The 25,136-nt window shown below is 32.8% G+C and overlaps 1 protein-coding gene across 7 annotated transcripts in view; it reads left to right on the plus strand.

The window, feature by feature from the left end:
* Positions 1–25,136, plus strand: part of LOC111505991 (CUGBP Elav-like family member 1) — a 901,046-nt gene that overhangs the window by 824,396 nt on the left and 51,514 nt on the right. For all 7 annotated transcript variants that reach the window (XR_012467628.1, XM_074183776.1, XM_074183777.1 and 4 more), the window contains one exon: positions 1,100–1,603. Coding sequence is in view for 6 of the 7 variants with exons in the window: in XM_074183776.1 (XP_074039877.1) it covers positions 1,100–1,603 (504 nt within the window). In the remaining variant the exon portion in view is untranslated. The remainder of the gene's footprint in view (positions 1–1,099; positions 1,604–25,136) is intronic.

Below are 25,136 nucleotides of genomic sequence, written 5' to 3' on the forward strand. Positions count from 1 at the left end.
ATGAAACCAAGCAACTTCGCAACGTTTGGATTTTTGTTATCCGTAATCATCTTAGTCTGAGACTAATCAGCAGGTGTCTCAGACTCGACACAATTCGTAGCAGTTTCATAAAAACCAAGTCAATAATCTCGGACAGCGACTCCAAGAGTTGTATGCGGAAGTCGTATTTCTCTGAATCCAAGACGTCGTTGAAAGTACATATAGGCAACCTCAAGAGAAACTCCTAACAGGAATCATACACAGTGAACAAAACTGTTGAAAAAAAGTTCAAAAAGCATGTTGAAACGTCTGAGGAAGTGAAAAATCCAAAGGAGAGAGGGGAGAGTGGAAAGCGCCAAAGTGATAAATAGTCTCATCAGAGTAACAGGAATAGACCAACTGTCACTTGAAGGAGATACTTAAAATCGAAACCTGTCCTGTAGTGCTCGTGTTTTCTCCTTAAAAAAAGTAGCATGATTTGAAATATATTTCTTATTTTCAATTTTCATATATTTTTTTCTTTCATTCATATTAACCCATCTATCAAATTTTTATCATAAGCTACAATAATTTAGTTTTCTCACAAATTAACTCGATAATAATTCTGAATGTTTCATTTACTATTCATCTTTTTTAAAAGATTATACTGTCCTGTATCTACTTCAAATGTTCATAACATTTCATTCATTTTCTATTTAATTTTTTTTCTATATTTCAAATCCGTTACCACCTTTTCAGACAATGAAAGTTTGAACTTCCAACATTCATTTGAATATCTGTTCATTACAGCAAATGTTCAATGCCCAAGAGGCCACAGTTGTGGTTGCCACTCCTCATTATATCTAAAAGCAAAAAATTGTTTCATGCTGAATTTAGTGAAATCGGAAATTGTATTCGATGTTTATAAAAGCTCATTTGTAAATCCGATATCAGTGATTCTCATCAACTTATAGTTTGAAGTTAGTAAAATATATATCGGTTAGGGCAATTTTGGTGTGTTATACGCAACATTTTTCCATCGCGGCCCAGATGAAATTCCCAAGCAGAATAGCCAAATATATTTTAATTGCCTCTAGAAACTGTTTATACATCCATCTTTTGAATACTTTCTTTGTTTCAGGTCTCCACCAATCACAAACAATGGAGGGATGCTCTGCGCCCCTTGTAGTCAAATTCGCCGACACACAAAAAGAGAAAGAACTGAAAAGACAGCAGCAAATGCAGGCCAACGTATGGAACGCTTTGGCCGCCCCGACGCTGGCTTCACCGCCGCAGCAGTACTCCCCTGTTATGCCCAACGAGGCGACCTCCTTACAGCTCCTACAGGCGATGGGCGGCGCGGGGCTACTGCAGCAGCAATTCCTTTCCGGTACTGAGAGTTTGTTAGCGCCGATAGGCGTGCAAAATCTGGTAACCTTGGCGGCTATGTCGCAACCAGCGACGGCCGCGACCACGCCGTTGTGCATGGCCAACTTGTTAGGGAAAGGTGCGGGGGTTGAGAGGACACTAACCGCGAGTTTGCCGCCGGGTCTGTCAACGCCTGATCTGTCGACGTACGGATCGCTCATCACCAGCGCGACCATCAACGCGGCGGCCCTCGCGGCAGCGGGAAAACAGATTGAGGGTGAGTCGATATTTTTATGATTTCTGTAGCATGATTGTGAGCAAACTGCCATATTTTCGTTTCGAGAGAAATGTAATTCAGAGTTGACAAGTTCCAAAAACTTGAAAAACTGGTAACGGATGCTTTTTTATCTCAGGGAAGTACTATACTAACCTGTGAAGTGATAAAATGGCCTCACCTCTTTTTGTATTAGACATTGGCTAGAGTTTTTATATAGTCTACATATATTACAAACTCAATATCGAAAACGTTGAATTTTGTCGTTTTCATAGAGCAGTGTGCTGAAGAACTATTTCACTCATTTTCAACGCAGGATATGTGTGGTTTTCGTATGCACTCCAAAGATGTCATCTAAATTATTGAATTTGTTGTCTATGGAATTACCAATCTTCCTTCTATAATTTCAGTACGTCAGAAACCAATATTTTTTCAATTTGGTTACATACTGTATTATTCAATAAAAAGTTCATTTATGATAATGATTAGGTAATTGAAATCCTCAGTTCTCTTTCAATCCATGATGGTAATGTGTTCATCAATTATACCCGTGTGGATTAATCATTGAGTAATACAGAATCACATGCAACATCCGAACTCTGAGCATAAACGTCGATTATTATTACCAACACCAGACAAAAACGAGTAAACTGTAAACGTATAGTACATATTCTAGTAGGCAACATTTTACTATAAGATTTGCACTGAACAGTTCACGAAATCACAACACGTATTTTACTATACACTAGCTTCCTCGGGTGTGTTCATAATAAATAGTAACTGTTACTAGTTCTTATATAGTGAAACACGTATTGAGCTTTTGTAAAATGTGGGGTGAAAATCTCATAATAACAGTTCACAAAAACACAACAGTGGAACCTACATAATAACTTTTTTGGGAGCTGTTGAGTTTTGAGGAGTAGTTGAGGATTATTCTATAATGAAACACGTGTACCGGTTTTGTTAACTGTTCATTGAAAATCTCACTATAAACTATTGTTTCACCGCGTTACGGATTTTCATCAAGTATCGTCCAATTTCATTCATCATTTCGTCCGCACTCTATACTATATGCCTATATTTCTCTTCGTATAATTCAGGCATTGCCTGAAGGAAATGTCCACGTCAAACATTACATGATGTGAAACCAAATGTGCCTTTGCAATCAATCCCTTCTCAAGTTAATCTTTAGTAAAGATAAGATAATAGATAGAACAGAACAGACCCAATGAAAGTAATAGGAATTAGGGCCTGAAAACCTCTCGGACCTAAGTATAATTGCATTCACCTACTTTTTCAGTTAGTATTAACCTTGAAAAGATAGCTGTTGGATTTTCAGATATTCTACTCATAAATTTGTGAGATATTGTGCTGAGAATGACACTACTTTCGTTATTTTCAAAACAATGGATCGAAAACAATTACGTGTTTAATTGGAAAAGTTATATAAGATTGAAAAACAATAAAAATCAATTGGCGCTCCGGGGCGAGGAATTTTCTTTCCTTTTTTCCACAGATTACCATGGGTAGTTTATTTATTAAATTTCAATGAAAAATGTATACAGAAACCTCTAGAAAAATTTAAGATCTCAAGAAAAAGCTCTTTAGGAATAAGTCGATATCTGGACGACAATAGATAAAAAATAGTGTGGTTTGTCTACGACTTTATTTATGAAAGAAACAGTATTGATCTAGTCTTGAGCATCTCCCGATGATGCTTAGCAAAACGCGCGTTGATAGATATTATTTTTGTTCTCATGAGATTTTTTTTTTTCAAAAATATTGATCTAAATAACATTCGACAGAATTTTTTACTATTACTCGTGCTGCAGGTCCTATTGATAATTAGTGTACCGTCTCATCAATTTTGTGGGTTTCTCAACTATTCAGAATCTATTTCGGTTGTACAAAAAATATATAAAACATTTTTCTAATACTCAATACCATCGATTAAACGATTTATGATTGGTTTTTCTTTATAAAGAGAAATGTATTTGGTGTTCTACCAGGGCGAGTCGTCAGTTCTCAATAGTTTTGAAGATATTCGACAATTATTGAGAAACTCTGTTTTATTTTTTCAATAGTTCATTCAATTTTTAGTTAGAATTTTGTCCATTGGTCTACGAGAAAGCGTTTCTATCATTCAAATGTATTACTCAAGTCGAACTATATTCGAAAAAAATCCTAGCGTCCCACCCGTACCTACTTTGGATAGTTGTAAAACATAACCCCATTATTTTATGAATCTGTCGAAAAAGTAAACGTTAGTGAGTTGAAGAACCATTTGGGTGATTATTCAATTCGGTTGTTCGTTCATCAGCTGATCCAAACTATAAACACGAATATTTCCAAATTTTCCACTTGAGAGCCTATAAGTTTATCTATGATAATATAATTGAATAGTTTTCACAAATAATTTTTTCAAGGATAACAGATCAGGTGTCAACAAACTAACATGCGGATCGTTCCCAAAAGTGTATATAGGAAAAGCGATTTCAACATTAATTACGACGTACTCCATACATGACATAAATTGAATCTGCGGGAGTCTTTGGAAATCAATATGAGCAAACATTCAAATTCCCTGTTGCACGACCAACAAGATATTAACCACCCATCATTGTTTATTCTTTTCTTATAATGCTAAAACTTATTCAGATTCTAGAATAAAAATTTCATTCCTGAAAATTAATAATTTTTATCAAGTAACGGTCAATCAACCTATTCATGACTTACAACAAGCTTGGTTGACTTGTTTTCACATTAGGATATTTTCTTATGGGAAAAAAGGTTTCTGGTTTTGTATCTCTCCATTTTCATACAAAAAATGTGGATAACTTCTGAAGAAGGAAAGAAAGTCATTATGTAAAAAAAACTATTTGCGAAGATGTGTAGATTATGCACAGAAGTTTCAATAAGATGAAAACTGAAAAAACATACCCTTTCAAAACTTTCACATGAACATTGAGTTACACGATGTAGTGTCTCAAATTTCTAACAATTAAATGCCTTCAAAGGTTATGGCTATATTAGTCTGGTTCACATGTACTCGATTTAGCTCTTTTTGGTGACATTTTTCAGCCCTGTCCAAAAATTACGACCAAGGTGTCATTCGATTCGTTTTTTGCCTAGAAAGTTTAAGGTGAGGTCCGAAAACGCGCCGATAAAAATTACAAAAGCTATAAACAATTAAGTGAAAAAAAAATGGGGCTTTAGTTTTTTCTCAATATCTCGGAAAATTTTCAAAATTTTGGAAATTTGAAAAAAGATTTGAAAAGATCAATGAATTTGGGTAAAAAAAGTCTCGATTTCCGAAACTGTATCTCGATTATTTATAATTTTTATAATTTTTACAGAGCCCTGAAAGTAGAGCCAAAAACGAGTAGCCTGGCTTCCGCGCGCCTTTCGTCACACTGACATAAAAACAAAAAAAATTATTTAAACATATTAAATGTAAATATTTAGGAATGAAAAAATTTAAGTAATGTTGGGATACATCAATAAACAATAATCCGCAGTCAAAAAATGTTTGTCCCAATTTTAACGTTAATTATAATTTTGTTAATTAATGAGGGATGAGGGAGTCTTCCAAAGAAAGGAAGGAAGTAACTCTATACATGGATGTGTAGATCATGCAAAGAAGTAACTTTCAGACACAAACTGAAAGAAAGTCCTCCTGAAACAGCTACTTTCATATAAACATTGAATTATACGAAAGAAAAAAATTCTTTCGAAACAAATACTTCTATATGAACACTGAATTATACAGAAGATACTTTTCTCTACTAAGTTGTAATTTCAAACATTCGTTGTGGAATAAAAATCAGATATCATTCACATGAAATCTACTTTAAATGAATGGTAACAAATTGCACTTACATAAAACACTGCCATCCTCACTGGTATATACCGATGTTTCGCCTTAAGACACTTTTCCTAAGGCTCTTCAGTACCAAATTGGATAACATTATAGGAAATACACACACTTCATTCATGAATTACGATTTTTTAATGTCACGGAATAAGCTTGATCTACTTATGTCATCGAAATGAAAATTATAATTTTATAAAAAATACATTACAATTTTTTTTTTATTGTTTCAATGTCTCATGGCTAAAAACTAATTAATAATTTTTTTTTAATTTTTTACAGCTATTGTTAATAAATTTATTATAAACAAATACATTGTTTGTAAGCAATTCGAAATTTTTTTTTTGCATTATGTTAATTGAGGAAAATCATGATTTTTAGAAAAAAAATAGTTTCTTAAAAAAATTCTTTGTTGCTAAAAAATGCGTTTGTTAATTAACAATCGTTTTTTGCAACTAAATATTAAAATTAAGGAACCGTTTCTCTTTTAAATCATAAATTATATTGTTCTTTGAGGTTTTGAAATTTTTTTTTCTTTTTTTAATTGTTTTTGAAAAAAATTGTTATAAACAATTTTTTTCTTTTTTTTTCAATACTTTGTTCTATAAAAAAATAACTGTTTTTTTTTTCAATTCATTCTATTTTTTATAAAACTTCGCTTTTATAATTATAATAACTATTGCAGTTATGACAAATATGCTTAAAGTCTTTTTTGTTCATTATAAATTCATTAACAATTTAAGCCTTTTACTAAAGTTGTAGTCCTATTATTTATTTAATTATTGATCGTTATTTATTAAAATAAGAAAAATTTCAGGGAATTTACTAAATCAAAAACATACTGAAAGTTATTTTTGAAATTGATTAAATCATGTTTAGTACAGTTAAAAGTTTTTTTATAATTTATATAATTTTTTTTGTAATCTTTTAGATCGTTTTAGTGGCGGTGGCTCATCATCTGTGGTTTCTTCTGTATTTTCTTGTCGTGGTGTTCCTTGAACCTCCTCCTCTTCGACTTCTTCAAGTATCGGTTCACAGTATTCTCGAACTCCTATTGGAAAATCTTGATAATCATTAATGTCGTCTTCATTTCCATCGAGATTACTATCGATAGCATTTAATCGACCGATCATGATATCAGTATCATTATTGTCATCATCAAGTGATGGCCTTGTACTGTTAGAACATGTTTCACCTTTACAATTTTTGCATAAAGATGAGCAAGGAAGCCCAGCTTAGAAAATTAGAGAAAAAAATTTTGTATTTTTTATAAAATTATAATTTTCAATTGTCAATAAAAAAATAGAAAATAACAATTTTTCAATTTTGGCAACGGTAATCTATTTTTTTGCCTATTAAGGATAACTTCACCAAAAGAAAAAAAAGCTATGGTTTTAGTTTAATAATTATAGGGATTTTTATAATAACTTTCAATTCAGAAAAAGTTATTAATCAACCAATTCATAATTAGCGTTAAAATTGGAATAAACATTTTTTGACTGCGTATTATTGTTTATTGATGTATCCCAACAATACATGAATTTTTTCATTCCTTAATATTTACATTTAATATGTTTAAATCATTTTTTTTTGTTTTTATGTCAGAGTGACGAAAGGCGTGCGGAAGCCAGACCACCCGCTTTTGGCTCTATTTTCAGGGCTCTTTAAAAATTATAAATAATCGAGATACAGTTTCGGGAGTCGAGACTTTTCCTACGCAAATTCATTGATCTTTCCATATCGTTTTTCAAATTTCCAAACTTTTGAAAATTCTCCGAGATATTAGGAAAAAACTGAAGCCCAATTTTTTTTCACTTAATTGGTTATAACTTTTGTAATTTTTATGGGCGCGTTTTCGAACCTTTCCTTAAACTTGAATACGAATCGAATGACACCTTGGTCGTGATTTTTGGACAGGGCTGAAAAATGTTACAAAAAAAGTACATGAATAGAATAGAAAATACTTCATAAAATCCCAAATTAAAATCCAATAAAGTACCACATACTCCGAGTAATATATGAAAGAGTATTGATAAAAAAAATATTTCCCGTCAATGCATCAAAAAGTGCGCAAATGAGCTCGCACAAGTATTTTGCAGACTTTTCAACCTGTCTTACAAGAAAGCGAGCGGTTTTCCCTTGTTGAAAGATTGCTCGCGTTTAGCCTATTCCCAAAAAGGGCAAGAAAACTCTTCCAAATAACTATAGACTAGTCGTTGCCAGTGATATCAAGAATCATGGAGTAAGCCGTGAACCACCATATCCTCAAATATTTGGAAGGCTTCAACATCTTGAGCGATCATCAATATGGATTTTGGAAACAAAGATCAACAGGCGACCTTCTATCGTTTGTCACCCATATTTGGAATAACGCAATCGAAAAATATGGAGAATCAAGAGCTGTTGCGCTTGATATTTCTTAGGCCTTTGACCGTGTGTCGCATGAGGGTTTGCTGGCCAAACTTTGTTGCTATTGCTTGTAGAATCATTTTTGTGTATGGCTCTTCAGCTTCCTGAAAGAATGTTCCCTGCAAGTGACTGTCGATGGATACTTTCACCATTAACGCTGGTGTTCTCCAGGGATCCATATTGTTTCCAACCCCTCTTTTTATTGTATATCAACGACTTATTGGAAAAAACCAAGAATCCAATATATTGCTGTGAAAGCACATCTTCACCAGAAGCAGGAAGTTAAATATCTTAATAAGGATCTAGAAATAATTTCGAATTCGGATGAAAGTAACAGGTTCAATTCTAAGCCACAAAAACACGGGGATCGGTTTTCTCCATGAAGATAAATGTCTCCGAACCGGATATAATAATGTCAGGTCAGACAATTCCACTTTCTGCTTTGATAAGTTTGTTGAACGTTAAAATGGACACCAATATGTTTTGGCACAATCATGTCGCTGGATTCGCAAAGGCTGCTTCTCAAGAAATTGTAACACTGTTCCGAACCAGAAAACTGTACACACCTCAGCAACTTTTGATGCTTTATGAAGCTCACTCAGACCTTCTTTGGAGTATTGTTCTCATGTATGGAGCTCCGCCCTCAAACATACCCTGAAGCTGCTGGATTCCATCCAGAAAAGAGCCATCCGCCTGATTGGAGACGCGAACATTACGTACAACCTTGATAGCCTGGAACATCGAAGAAAGGTTAGAGATTTATCTCTCTTCTATAAATACTTTCACGGGAAGTGTTCAAGTGACTTGGCACATTCGATTTCACCAGAAGCGGTACATTTCAGAAATACGCCGCTGTGGCTGATCATAGTTTTGAGGTTCAACTCACTTCACCTAGAAATACACTGTTTAGGAACTTTTTCATTTGGAGAACTGTGTTTATGTGGAATAAACTTCCTGAGAACATTTTTCCAAATGGATTTAATATCCAGCGATTGAAATCCAATGTGAATCACTACTTTTGCACAGACACCGCTCTGTGAGCGCCTCCAGGATTTTCTTCTAGTGCTTGTGTTTTGTCCTTGAAAAAAATTACGAAGTTTGTGCTAAGATTTAGAAAGTTTAATGGATCATCTTTGACGTGACGTTATGGTAATTTTGTCAATACAAAGACTGTCATTTGGATAGGTCCAAATACTAAGCTTGCACAAGGTTGTTCAAAAAGTACATCGTTTAATAACTTATTATTGTATAGTGAAACCATCATTGTTTTAAAATGGATTGAGAATTGGATTTGTGCCAAGTGAATCATAAAATTGCTTATCCCACTGAAATTCAAAAAGGTAGGTTAATAATTTCATAAACAAAAGATGCAATAATTTAGATAACATCTTTGAAGTGTATATGAAAAACGCACATCCTCTGCGTTATGTAGCTAAAATAGATCTTCAGCACATTGTTCTACGAAAACACGTTGATTTATTATGGGAAACAAGCCGCCACAACTTCAGCGGGTTACTATTTATGTATCCGGGAAAACGTACAAATGAATATTCTTCATTGAAAACGGTTATATGGTGTTTTCATATATTTTTTGTGATCATGAATATATTTATGTATAATTTACAATGGTTTTTTATTTCGTATTATCGAAAACATATATAAACAATTGAGTAGACATTCGTAATATACGTAGGTACTAAGAAAAAATGAAATGAAAAATCTCTCTGAAATTTTATATGAACATCAGATCTTGTACCTGAATAGTCTAAGTAAGTTATTCCAGTAGGTAGGTACTTTATTGAGAAGTTGAAGTCGAATTTGATCTTTTTTTGACAATATCTATTTCGAAAAAAAAAATTGTAAATCCAATCAGAATGTATACGAGGCTATACAAGTTTGGGTCTCTATGCGTGGGGATATCGTCAACGGTGAGTGGATGGTAATTGTGATTATTGCAGAAAAAAAAACAAAAATTTATAAATTTTATTTTCGCCTGTAACTACTTCATTCGCGGAGATTCATTATGCCCATACGATTATTACACGGCATATCGCCAATTTGGGCCACCACCAACTTTGAAATTTTGAATGAGAACCAGTTTTTTGTAGCAATTTTTTGTCCGACAATCACTAAATATTATAAATTGAAATCTCTCGCAGTGTCCATCTTCATGTCTGTCTAAACGCGAAAATTACCAACTGGATTTTCATACAATTTTCACCAATGGCCGGAGTGATTCAAGAGAAAGGAGAGATTATTTTTCGGGAAAAAAGGTTTTTGGCTTTCACTTCATTTTCACACAAAAAATTGTGGGAAACTTCCAGGTGAAGGAAGAAATCAATTAAGTTTGGAATAAACTCTTTACAAAGATGTGTACATCATGCATAGAAGTTACTTTCAGATACAAACTGGAAAAAAGTCCCTCTGGAAACAACTAATTCTGTCTGTCTGTCTGTCTGTCTGTTCAAAATCTGTTTGTTGAATTACACAAAAATCACTTTTTCCTGTTCAGGAAATTTAAATTTTCATATCTCCGCTCGTTTTCGATCTCACTATGAATGAAAGCTCTTTCAGGAATCAATCAGTAATTTAAATATAAATTATTGTACAATCAAATATGCGAAGTTGCTGAAAGAAGTTGAATATTTCAGAAATCACTAATGAAAATTCTGACATGTTCTCAGGTTTGAAGTTACTGTAAACATAAATCAGACATCCACTTCGTCTGGTATATTTTCATTGAAGAATTTTGAGAGAATTTCTCAGAACTTCGTACAGTTACAAGCTTCAAATAAGAGAAGATTGATCCAATTACGGGGTGAAGTCAACACCAGCTCATTTTCCTCAACAACGATTCACATTCTTGGTCGATGGTCTTAGATGGAAGGTCCTAGACTATAATAATTATTGAACAAAAAATCGAATTTTCTTTGAACTTCTGGAGGTTGCACGTCGTGGAAAAACTCTACTGGAAACAGAAGGTTCGGTTATCAATGCATTTCAGGTATTTGCTATCTTATTTACTGGAATGATCGAGTAAATGAATGAATGAATAAAAATTATGATTCATTTGATGATCCTCCAATACCCGAAACTCCCAAAAATAATTCTATTTCAGGGTATAAATAATGACTACCAAAATGTGCAGGCCCGTATTTAAAATTACACAGTCGAGGGTAGCCAATTTTGTCACAATTTAACCACTCTTTCACCGCTTACCTTGATCATGAACGCAACTTCGAATAGCCCTCTATAACCTATTGTTATGGTAGCTGGATCCACAGTAACACAATAAAAAACTAGCTTATGATTGGGAATCATTGAATCGATTTTCTCGATAGTAAATATATTATTGAAAACATTTACAATGCATTTGAAACACTGGAAAAACATTTCATTCATAGTATAATTATCATGTATTGGACATTGGCAAGTTGATTACCTACCATTTTCCCATAAAAATGACGTCACACATAATGTTGATTGTGAAACGCAGTGTATCAGTTCTCTGGAATTATTTATTACGTAATTCTGCGAATGTGTTATGGATATAACATTAAAACATATGTTTATACAAAGTAACTTGTTGGACAATATGAAGTATACAGTCTCCTAATGTTTTGGATACCATCGAACACAATTTTAGAAATGTTTTTTATATTCAGAATACAAAAACATTTGCATGAACTGAAGAAAAAAAATATTGTTCTGGTATGAAGTTAGCGGTCAGTTTTTTCAGGGACCGAATGAAAACTTCTTCTGCTACAACTAAGAAATCAGTCATTACCAAGAGATGATTCATGTACAAGTTGATTCTTGATTGACTTGTGGATTTTCAAAAATATTTTATGGACTTCATATGCTTGAAATGTTTTGAATAGGATATAATTATTATTTTTTTTCAAGGACAAAACACTATGCCTATGCGAAAGTAGCGATCCACATTGGATAATAATTGTGTAAACGATAAAATACACAATTTGAGCAAAACCTATAAATACATTTCAACTTTTGATCAAATAATAAAAAAATGTATAGATTAAATTGAAAATAATAACTCTTAAAATACCTAAATTTAATTTACAACTATTAATTGACCAATTTTTCATTAAGGTATACATTTTTACTGGGAATTATATTTGTGATAACTTTTTGTCGACCAAAATTATATTCAGACCCAGTTTCTCAGGTGATATGACAGATTATTCAACAGTTGTCACATTTCTCACCTTTTTATTTGTGTAACTGAATGCCATTTGTTTGGTGAGTTATTTCCAATTCATTGCTCGTTCTCATTTTTCAATTTCATACATTCTAACGTATTCAAAAAACACTTTATTGTGAGATTTTCACTAAACAGTTTGTCGGGACTGGTGATAGGTGAATTATCATTCAGACGGGCAAAGCTTTTACAAATAATAAAATGTATTATTAACATCAACAAAACGACAAACAAAAAATAACAGTGTAACCTCCGAGGATAATCAGAATTAGAATTAGTTCCCGGCCGAAATCCCTGAATAGATTGAATCATCGGCTAAGAAAAAATGTATTCGGGTCATGAATATAGTTTAAAAGGATCAACCACTTGGGCCCTTGTTTTAATCCATGAAAGTGTTAACAATGAGTACCTTCTCAAAACATCCCAAGTGGTGCCTGTCGTTCTAAATATCCATCTGTTTTTCGGCAATAAATTTTGTTTTCGAGAGAAAAAGACATTTCAAGGATATGCCATGAAAAAATACAAAAATGATAAGTAAGTGAAAATAAAAATAAATAAATCAACATAAAATACCCAAGCACATGGATAGGATAGGATAGAGAAAAACCCTACAGTACCGTGAGAAAAATCCTACAGTACCACCTTGCCAGTGGTGAACGATATACCATGAAAAGTGGAGATATATAAAAACATATTTTTGTAAACTTAGGTATCAAAATATAATTATAAGTGCAATGATACAGTAATTTGAGCTACTGGAAGTTGAATAAATTTTTGCAAAGATAAAAGCTGAAACTGAAATTGTATTTTCCAAATTAAATAGATTTCTGCAAAGATACAATTTGTGAGATGTTGAAGTTGAATCGCGAGTTTTAAATTGATATCGAATTGCGATAACAAAATAATAAAAATGATAAGTAAAAATTGAAATGAAAGTACTAACATAAAAAACACAAGCAGATGGATAGTTTGGACAATTGCTCGATAATAAAGTTATGAAAAGTTAATTTCCTAACAAGAATTAATAATACAAAAATAAAAATCAATAACGAAATGAAATGTTTCTAAAGTTGTAGGTAAAACCCTACAAGTTTTACAAAAATGCAATACGTATTTTGCCATACAATGGCTTCTTCGAGCGTGTCTTTACAGTTATTAAAAAAAGCCATTGTATGGCGAACCTGTGTTGCGTTTTTGTAGAACTGTTTAGTGAAAATCTCACAATGAAGTGTTTTTTGAATATGTTAGTTATGGATTTTCATCAAGTATTGGCCAATTCCATCATACAGTTTCAAACATTCTGGAAAAATGAGATAAAACTTTCCGAAAGCTCGAATGAACAATGAATAGTGTTCGATAAAACTTTTGACTACCAAACCCAATAGAAAAAATTGTATTGATATATATACACCAAGAAAGAAAATACCTACAATATAAACTCTTTATGTGAAAATATGTAGAGGAAAAACAAACCCTTCCGAAACACAAAGAAAAATGTCCTTTGAAAATAACTACTTTCATATGAACATTGAATTAAAAGAATATCACTTTTTCCCATTCAGCTTGTACTACAAACATTGAAAACAAATATTATTCATTGGAACGCTTCACAATACAATGTATAAAAGACTAACGATATAAAATTTCACTTATGTAGAACACTATCGTCCTCAATGGCGTACTTCGAAGTTTCGTAATAAGACAACTTATCTTATTACCCCATCAGCACTGTTCTGGATACCATTACGTTCATTTCTTTCATAACATCATGACTTTATGTTACTGGAAGAGATGAATGCTCATGTCACGATGTCAGACACATTCCTACCTATAAAAATTTAATTTGAATTGAAATGGGAATATTTTTGGTTATATTCACTTAATGAGAATATTATAAGTTTTTTGGAAAAAGGCTTGTTCGTTCGTTTGTATCTAAATGAAAGTTCTGGATTTGCTCCACATATTGTAGTAGTTTTCATTGTAGTTATTTTCTTTTTTATTTCCTTTAGAATTGTCCCACACTTTTAATTTGATGATGGAGAAGTAGAAAGCCAAAAAGCATTTTTCCCAAAAAACTCTCTCTTCTAAAACTATTTTCTTCTATTTCATTTCCCAGTTATTGTTATTTCTTCATTTCATATGATATTTCTTTGAATTGAAAACTACCGTGTTCTCGACAATATTATTTTACGAGTGATGCTCCATACCAGTGGTGTTTGAGTTATCCTTCTGTTTTCCAGAAAGTATTCCAAACCGATTTATACAATTCCAACGTTGACTGTTATTTTTGACGATCTCGTTAAATAGTTAAAATTACTCTCCTGCCTAATCTAGTTAGAGTTTCCCTTAGACTTCACCATTCTCCGGTTTAATTGGGCGTAATATCCATTTGAATTATATCCCAAGATAACGTAAACCAACACTCATCACTTATACTATCACTTAACAGTTCAATGGCTCAATGATGCAGTCTAAACATACGAAATGGAACTCGACGACTGTAATCAATGCTGAAGATGATTACGTGAAGCAAATTTTTGGTGGCGGTGGTTCATTAGAACTGGAAGTGCCATCGTAAAAGAAAATGATTGATACGTTTTTATGTAAATGCGACGGGGAACCGTTTTCGTGGTCCCCGGGTTTCGGTGTAAGTTTGAATCTCTCAGTAAAGGCACCGCCAAACACTTGATTCTCCTACGATGTTTGTATTAATTATGTGTTTAGAAGTTCTTATGAAATTCTCAATAGCTATTTGATATAACGACTCATAACAATACACAAAAAAAAAAGAAAATATTATCAAAAGAATCAAGGATGTCAAAAAACTGAAAGAGAAACATTTTGTCCATGGTGGTTTCAGTTTAAAACTCTTGATTTCATAACTCAAGGTGGGGATGAATTCCTCAAAACTATTTCGTGATATAAAAGTAGTACACGAATATACACATACGCCCACTAATTTGTATGAAACAGTAATGGAAAATCAAATGCGCCATTTTATTATTCGTTACAATATTTTGCCCCATATAGTCTAGTTTTAGAAAAGGTTATAGTTGTGCAACATCACTATTAGAGATTGTTTATGACATAACTAAAGCTATAGATAAAAATGAAGCCACTATATTAATTCTATTGGACTATTGAAAATCATTTGATACCATCAATCATAAAACACTCTGTACTACATAACATTTTTTTCGATTTAGTGATGCATCACTACTATTTATATCATCAAAAATGAATGATAGATTATAAAAAGTTCAAATTCATGCTATTTCTTCTATACTTGGAAAAACAGGAGTACCCCAAGGCAGCATTTTAGGCCCACTTTTCTATACCCTCTATACTGCCACATTTATCAAGAAGTTGAAGTCTTGAATATATCACCTTTATGCAGAGTCATCTGCATAATGGTGACAGTAAAGGACAGTCTTTGCTGACTAGTTAAGAACAAAACTTGAGAATTTTCTTTGGGTGATCAGCAGAACGAAAGTGTACTCTTATATTTCGATAAAATATATTATCATCTTCAGGGAAAAGCTACAAATTTTGTAAGATGGTAATACACTATAAAAAATTATTAATATGAAAGGTCAACTTACTGTTAGTAAGGTTGGCCGTGTCGGAATAACTTGTGTTATAAGAGTACACTTCCGTTCCGCTGATCAGATTTACTTACTATTTGTCTGTCAAACTTATTTTCAGTTTGACAAAAAAATGTATTCATAGAACAAAGGACGAATAATGGAGAATCCTTTGAGTTCTTTGCTGGCTGAAATTTTCATGGATAACATAGAGCATGAAATCCATAATAATCAGCTAACTGACAGTTTCTTGTACTGGTACAGATACTTAGATGATATCTTAGTCTGTTTTACTGGTACAGGTAGGCAATTGGGCAAGTTCGTTGCCCAATTGCCTATCTATACGTGCGTCAATAAAATTCACCACTGAAAGGAACGTAAAAGATTCAATAAATAACCTTGATTTAAACATTACGAAAAATAACAATGAACATGAATTTGCAATTTTCCACAAACCACCATCTTACACGGACATTATCATACATAATTCCTCCACACACTCTTACCAGCATAAAGTTGCTGCATTCAATAGTATTCTCCACAGACTATTGAATTTTCCACTCGCTGAAAGTAGCATCTAGAGAAAGTTGAGTTTGATCAAACAAATCGCTATCAACAACGGTTATAAGGTAGATAATATAGACTCCATTATTTCCAAAAATACTACAAAAGCAAGCCATGGACCAGGTTTGCCCAAATTCAAGATACGATATTGTCATATTTGTCAAATGATATTTAAAAAAAAATAATGCGTAAATGTAGCTTACAGAACGAATAATAAAGACAAAACTGAGCTCTATCCCAAAACTGTTTATTGGCCAAACAGGGGGAACATTTTCCCAAAGAATTAAAGATCATGGTAGTATTTTTGTGAATAGAAAGAACAATTCCACATTTGCAAACCATCTTTTAGCAGAAGGACACGAGTTCAATCATGAATACAACGTGTTACATTTAGAAGAGAAGAGTTTGAAACTCATTTTTCGAAAATTTTCAGGCACACCCAAAGACACATCCAAAGAAGCCATTGTATGGCAAAATACGTGTTGCGTTTTTGTAAAACTGTTTGGTAAAAACTCCCACAATGAACTTTTTTTTTTGAGTACGTTTTTTCAAATATATTCATCTTTCAAATCTTCAGATATACGTCAAACAGTAAATTTTGATCTAAATACGATTCTGAAAGTGTCCATGACCATATGTTAAAAATCAACCAAACATAGCATTAGAGGAGAAGTAAAAATCTACAGCTTGACAATTGAAAACTATGAGGTATAATTTAGGCTGCATTAAAAAAATTTGGTGTTAATTTTGGATCATAAACTCAAATTTCATGAACGTGTAACCTACAAGCTTAAAATTATTCATCACTGAAACTCATATATCCCCATAGACAATATTTGGATGTAGATGTCAAGAAAATACTGTAACTCATTAGTTTTATCTCATTTTAACCAGACTAGTTCTGTATAATTTCATGAGAATTCAAATAAATAATAGTTTCGTTTAATGATTATGAATTAGGTTTTCCTCCTCTTGAAATATTTAAATGATTATTACTTGTTTCTTGCTTTAATTCTGATACGTTCCAATCAGTTCAAGATGAGTGAGTTGATTTTTTTATCGAAATGTATTGATTGTTGTTAATTAAACTAAAGGTAAATTTGATACAGATCCGAACTGAAAACATTTGGATAAGGGTCAAAATCACGTGAAAATCAACTTTGAATGACATTGTATGATATATCGTTGAATTTAGCGTGAACAGTTATTTCGAAAAGTGTCATGAAGTATGCAGGTCCGTATTGAAAGAAATGAGGTGGAGGGTGGTCCAGAGAGTACGAAACGTTGGATTCGAAATCTGATTACAAAAAATTTTGAAGAAATAACTATCGAATAAAAATTGCCTGAAATATTTTTTCATAATTCTTGAAATTACGTGTAATTTTTTTTATGATATATCAATTACCGCTCCTAATATTCCCGATTCATTGAACCACTTGATAGTGCTTCTATGAATGCAACTTTCTCTTCATTTTACCGACCTCCTGACTCTTATGGTTCAGAATTTACCAATACAATTCTATTACAAAAGTGGCCACTCTGTATGCCACTTTTTTACTACAGGCTCATTCTTTTTGGTGATTGTTTTATGACAATATGATATGAAAATGTTTGGGTGTACACCCCAAAATTTCGAGAAAAATCATGTATTCACCTAATTTTTCTTCTTCAAAATATACAACAATAAAAAATGTAAAAGTGAAGTAACAGTGAAGACACGCACGAAGAAGCCATTGTATGGCGAAACACGTGTTGCTTTTTTGTAAAATCGTTTAGTCAAAATCTAACAATAAATTGTTTCTTGAATACGAAAAAGTATAATTATGGAGAATATGGAACACATGGGTTGAAATAGGTTGACAAGCTCGCTCCTCTACGAACAATATTCCAAAGTAAATCATCAAAGAGTTTTCATTTTTAACATGCAATTCCTAGTTCGGATTAAACGTCATGCCACCCTCGCTTAGAGCGTGACTTACAAGTCACCCATCAGGAACCAAAACAGGAGTGGATTGATACTTTGAGTAGAAATGGTCATCAAAGTCACTACCTATTTGTTTCACCTGAGAGTCATATATAAGGCTACAGTTTTACACATATCCTTCATAATCTACCTTGGTATTTATGTAATTACCAAAAGGTAGTTCGGCCCAGGCTAGTCCATTATTGTCGGGGCTGGACGTGGGTTAGGAAAATATGTTTTTTTACAGTCGAAATAGATGGAAAAAAAGTAAGCCCTGGGGTGCCAATTGAACGGATTCAACAGGAAAGGGGTTGGAGAAATAACCAAAAAGTCAACAATGAAGCTCCAAGCTTGAAATTTATATTAAATTGATATAAAGAAAGAAATATTTACAAACTTACTATCAACTGTGTAATAACTCAAAAATTGATTTTCATATGTTATTTGCAACGAACTAATGTAAAAAAAACAAGCATATATATATATATATATATATATATATATATATATATATATATATATATATATATATATATATATATATATACATCAAGAATCAATACTTAATACAAAAAAACGTTCACAGTAAAGATATTAATAGGCCGCTATAGGCCGTTTTGATCACGATATTACTACTGAAGAACTCTTCTTCGAAACATTATCGAATCAAAAGATTCGAGTATTGAACTGACAGAGATAGACCTATACGTAAATTGAAAATGAGGAAACTAATGAGCAGTTAAAAGTAACTGCCTGAATCTAATTTATCCAGAATCTACTTTTCGATTAACTTCAATCAAACTCGATAATTATTACTCCCATCAACAGCTGTCTTAGGTGCACAGAGAAAAGGAAAATGTACTTATGATGCACTGTTTGGAACCTTTGATGTAGTAATGAATATTACTGGAGTTTTTTCCCAACACCAAATCATTATTTTTAACACCTCGACACGTGTTTCGATCACCAAGTGATCATCTTCAAAGAGGAAGATTAAAACTCAGTTAAAAATAACGATTTGGTGTTGGGAAAAACTCCAGTAATATTCAAAAGGAAAATGCTTAAAACTATCCTCTAATTATAGGAATTAACTGTAGATTTCAGTACTCGGACCGCTCAAAAATATATCAACAATATCGGGGCTTCTACTCACGGTTTATCATCATTTTTGATATATTTTTTAATACTTGGTACGGCTCTCCGTTGGTACTTTCTAGAACGTCTCCTCATATCTCGAAGAATGATATGTATGATGCAACTATAGCTCTTCCGAAGAATTTCTCCCATTACCAGACGAATATGTCTTGAAAGCTTTTTTTTACCACCAAAAACCTGAAAACATGTGTTATGGAATTCTTTACCGATATTTCAAGAATAGGAAATGAAAATATTGAATTGATGAATTTGACTGACCTTAGATGCTTTTAGGTTTCGGACAGTCCCTTGCTAGAACCTTACTTTTGTGTTGGCTTCACGATAGATACTAATCTGTATCGTTTTTAAATCCTGACCGTGAAAATCTCATCAGTTTTATTTACCCCTGCTTACTAGACAACCCACCATCCCACCAATATTGTGATAAAATAACGAACCTACAGGGCAAGGCGGCTCTACTGATTCTTCTGAATTCAGAAATTTGAACCGTTACACCCTGTAGAAGCTATTGTATACAAATTATTTATGTGTTAATCTGTTTTTCAATTCTACAGTAGAACTGAAATGAATAAATTGACTGAAAAATGTTCTCTGAATATGAACTGAACTGTATTTACAAAACCATCAAAATAACAAATATTCAACATAATTGTGAATCATCTGAACGTGAAAGCACAGCCAAAGTAAACACTTTCATAACATTTACATACCTTCATTGATTGTTCAGACTATTTCGGTGCAAACTCGCATTCATTGTAACTTGTAACGGCATACTTATACACCGATTCCTTTGTTATCTCAATGTTTTCAATATTTCAACTACTTCGTCTTATTCTCTGTATCGTTATGAGGAATAAGTAAGTTCTAGAAAATACCATTTATTAGAAATGAACATTTTCGGGAAAAATCTGTACATCATTCACAAACTCTCCCTTATAAATCGAGGAAAAATTATTTGATGAAATTACATTTTCACTTATTCATAAACCAATATTTGTCAATACCGGAAAGTTGCATTTTGGGACATATTCACGTCTATGTTGCTATCACAAATTCCTTAAAAAAATATATTTACCATCATCAGGACAAAAGGAGAGTTAAATTCTAGGCTTGGTGAGAAAACTATGATACGTTTTGAATTAGATACGTTCATGTATGTGTATAACTTCAAAATTAACAAATATCATTCATTAGAGAGAAGCTGTCGTTGTGATATTTTGCTGAAAAACATCAATTCATAAGTTTTCATCTGTATCACTTGTATTCAATATTTGAATTTTTATGATATTGTAGATGTTTTGTTAGGAATCTTACTGGTAAACTAAAATACCCAAACAATCAGCCAATAGATATTCATTAGTTCCCTGAGTTTTACATAGGCATGATTGGACGACACATCCAGTACACAAATCATTTTTGTACTAGCTGATGGTCAAGTCACAATTTATGAGTTTTTTGACCTTTTCACTCTTTCTACAGTACCTCAAATGGCTCGCTATTGAAGAATAAATAGTTTTCCGGTATGTAATAATGTTTCCAATTGAAAAGGTTTATTTTTAGGAGAGATACATTTTTGGGAGGAGAGGATTTGGCTCTCTTCTTATCAATCCTGATACAATAAAATATATACAAAGATGTGTAGATCATGCAAAGAAGTAACTTTCAGTCACAAACTAGAAGAAAATGCCTCTCGAAACAGTTACTTTCATATAAATAAACATTGAATTACACTAAAGAAAAATACTTTCGAAACAAATACTTCTATATGAACCCTGAATTATACAAATAATAATTTTCTCTATCCCGTTTGTATTTCAAATCCGTTAAAATCTGTAAATATTCGTAATGGAATCGAATCAGAGATCATTCACAGGATTCGTACACAATAAAATAAACGGCAGAATCAAAATTTCAGTTACATATTAGAAAACAAAGTTCCCCGCTGCGTCTATCTGTCTGACGCAATAAAAAACTGACAAACTGATTTACATACGATTTTCACCAAAAAAAAGTGTGTGTCCTTTTTATGTAAATAGGTTGAAATATAACGATGTTATCTATTAATAGTTAATAGTTATTAATAATTAATTAAGAAACTCGGGAGTACAAACGAATCAATTGATTCTAACCAAAATCTTTTCGACCTGTTCCAGCTGTACAACTATTGAATTTATCGCCAGCCTCAGGACATTTTTTTTTCAAAGGAAACATTTTCTGTTGAAAATAATTTTTAAGAAAGAGAACTTGATGTAAAGTTTTCTACTTCCCCACTCTTCATTTTTTGATGAAGAAGGGTTTTCCGAAATATCAGTCTGTCCACTTTCCAATAAATTAAAAATAACGATAGAAAAAAATGAAACAGAAATGAAAAATGAGTCATATAAAAAACAAATTACAATTTCACTACTACATTATAAAAGACAGTCAAAACCATTGTATATATTCAAATTTTAATAATGAAATAACACATAAACTTACCTTTCCATGAAGCGGTAATCATGTCCTCATTAATCTCATTTATATATTTCAGTGTGTGAGGAAATTTGAGAATCACATATGAATATACTCGGTGAAACGAAATAATTTCATCATTCAATTGTTTCCAAAATAGAGGTTGATGGTATAGTTCAATGAGGCCAAATTTCCCCATAATTTAGTGTTACTGAACGATTTTGTACTTCCGATTTGTCCCTAGGTGTATAATAGTCAAGAATTTTTAATAGTATTTGGTGTATTTTTTTAAGTCAGTCAGATGACATCCTTCTTTCCTTGAAAAAAAAATGAAGATTGCCTTCAATATTCGTTTGTAGAGTCAATGTTTTCTGGGGTTTGTTTGAAGGTGGTTGACAATGTTTTGTGGTGTATTTCATCAGTTCGTACTTCCATTGTCTAATATAATATAAATTGATTTGAAATCCCTGAAAAAAATAAAAGATTAACCGAAAATAACAATTTCATCAAAACAAAAAACTGAAATTACAAGGAAATAACATACAAGCTACAACCAGAAAATAAAAAATTTAAATATCAATAAAAGCTGAAAATTAAAAAATATTATTAACAAAAATGAAAAAAAAAATTCAAAGATTCCAAACCAAATTACGTTACGACGTTTCGATTGTTAGTATCCACAATCGTCTTCTGGTGATAACTGGACTTATTCCTCCGAGATCTGACTATTTATAGGTCATTTGGGTGCTTACACCTTCCACCTATCCCCTCTTTCCTCTTTCCGCTTCATTGGTTTTAGCGGGAGATGACCGTTTGGCAAGAGTTGGTCGTTTATCGCTTGATAAGAGGTTTCCATATGTTACGTATTGTTGGACTGAATGCCTTGTTGGACAACATATACGCGGCTTCCTTGAATTTTCTCCTAAACCAGTGTTCCTCTTTGTGGATGATTTCAGCTTGAGCCCACTTGATATTATGTTGATGAGTCCAAACATGCTCTGCTATTCCGGATTTGCTGGTTTCTCCTCGCTGTATGTGTTTTTTGTGATCAGCAATGCGAACTTTCAATGGCCTCTTAGTTTCACCGATGTATGATTCTCCGCACTCGCAGGGTATCCGGTAAATGCAATTCTTGGAAACGCAGTCCGCATTTGGTGGCCTGGTTTTTGTGAGGCTGCTACGGAGTGTTCCCAGATCTGAATCAGGTCCTGATGTTATACTTGGACCCAATCCTTCTTATCCTTTCCGATAATCCTTTGATGTAGGGGAGTACAAGTACTGGTTGTGGCGGCTTCTCTTCCTCGTGGAGCTCTTGTTGTCGACAGGTTCATATCGGGTCTGCAGGAAGACGTGCAATCGAAACTTCGTGACGTAACTTGGTTTGGAATCTTTTAATTTTAATTTTAATTTTTCATTTTTGTTAATAATTATTTTTTAATTTTCAGCTCTTATTAATATTTAAATTATTTATTTTCTGGTTGTAGCTTGTATGTTATTTCCTTGTAATTTCAGTTTTTTGTTTTAATAAAATTGTTATTTTCGGTTAATCTTTCATTTTTTTCAAGGATTTCAAATGGAAGTCCGAACTGATGAAATATTTTCTGGGGTTTCAGGCTTCCACAATGTGTAAATTAAATGTAGCTCAAGAGAAAATCTGCTCTCAAACTTTTTCACAGTAACTTTTAAAGGTAACCAGTTTGTCCTATACACTTGAGAAAAGTTCTCTCATTAATCCATACTTAGATATTTCTCAAATCGTGAAAGGTCAAAAACCAAGAAAACATCTTTGAACAGCTTAGGCGCGGTTCCCACTGGAGCGTACGATAAGCGATGCAACAGGTGATTCGATAAGCAACTCGATCCTGATTTGACACCGATCACTCACAATCGTGCATACATAATGGAAGTAACTAGTCTAGTGCACACTGAAGCGTTCACGATAATACACCGATAATTATCAGAGTCGCGTCGGTAAGGGGGACATAGCTGCCGGGTCGCTTGAGCGGAAGAAAGGCGCGATATCGTTCGACAGGTTCATATCGGGTCTGCAGGAATACGTGCAATCATCTATTTCCTTCGTGAAATTAGTGGAGCAGAACACATGCTTCTCCAGTCCCCTTGACACCAATCTCGTTAAAACATGGTAACTATTTGAGCTCATTCTATAAAACTCTCTAAATTTCTGTTCGTGTTGAGAGAGCTCACGAGAAATCACTGCGGAATTGTGTTTAATATTAAACATTGTATGGGTGTTCCCAGTATTTTCTAGATTCCCTCTTTTGCAAGTACCGGTAAGCAACTTCTCAGTTTTTTTTCATACAGGCATAGACTATCGTATCGCTCCAGTGGGAACGACACCTTAGAATTCAAAGAGATATTGTTTGATAGTTTGAAATAGTATTTCAAAGTCCAAACATGAATGTTTGGAATGAAGTTTATCCATTTCTTGGTACTGTAATTAATTTTTGGGCGGCAACCTTATAGATTAGAGCATTAAAAATTCAAAGTAGTTGAACATAAGAAAATGAAAGTTGTTTTTAAAACTGATTCACATAAGTCAAAATCAGAATAATTCCGTCCATAGTTATAGTTAAATTTTTACTTTTGCACACAATTTTTTTTCAATTATTCCAGCTCTCTATTGTTCTACCAACTTCACTTTCATTAGCTGATTCGAGAAATTGAATTTTAATGTGGTTAATGTTTTTGGTTGCGTTGTAATTTGATTTCTTAATGATTGAGGACAAATCCAGTCAGATACTTTTGATTATACTACAAATCAACTTTTTTATATTCAACCTTCAAACTCTAAAGAAGGGAGGATTTCGTTAAGATGAACAAAAAATAATAATTACCGGAAATATTATTTTAAAAGTCTGTTCCTCAAAGATTAACAGTAATGACTGTCGTTCCAAACAATTCTTGCAAAAACATTTAATTTTTTAATTACCCAACCCAACAGAAAAAGAAGCCAAATTACATTCTTTCGGATTTTATTGGTCACCCTCCGCATTTTGATTATTCCTTCAATCCCTCTAGAAATAACATAATGAAAATTCATTTAATGTTTTGTGCTTTTTACATCCGTCCGTAATTAATCTTAATATGCATAAAAATGAAATGAACGCGAAGGGGATGAATGGCGTACTATAAAGGAGATTTCACTTAAGAGCCGATTCACTCGATTCGTTTAATCAACCATTTACAAGTATAAAGTTAAATGGTTGAATTTTATTTTAAACGGAGCTACTATGTCTTTCGGCGATTGATCAATATTCACGAATGAGGCTATGAAACGATTTTCGTATTTTCTTTCA

The sequence above is a fragment of the Leptinotarsa decemlineata genome, unplaced genomic scaffold, assembly GCF_025532065.1.
Source record: "Leptinotarsa decemlineata unplaced genomic scaffold, Ldec_3_MD MMD2_tig00026345_RagTag_RagTag, whole genome shotgun sequence".
NCBI classification, from domain to species: Eukaryota; Metazoa; Arthropoda; class Insecta; order Coleoptera; family Chrysomelidae; genus Leptinotarsa; species Leptinotarsa decemlineata.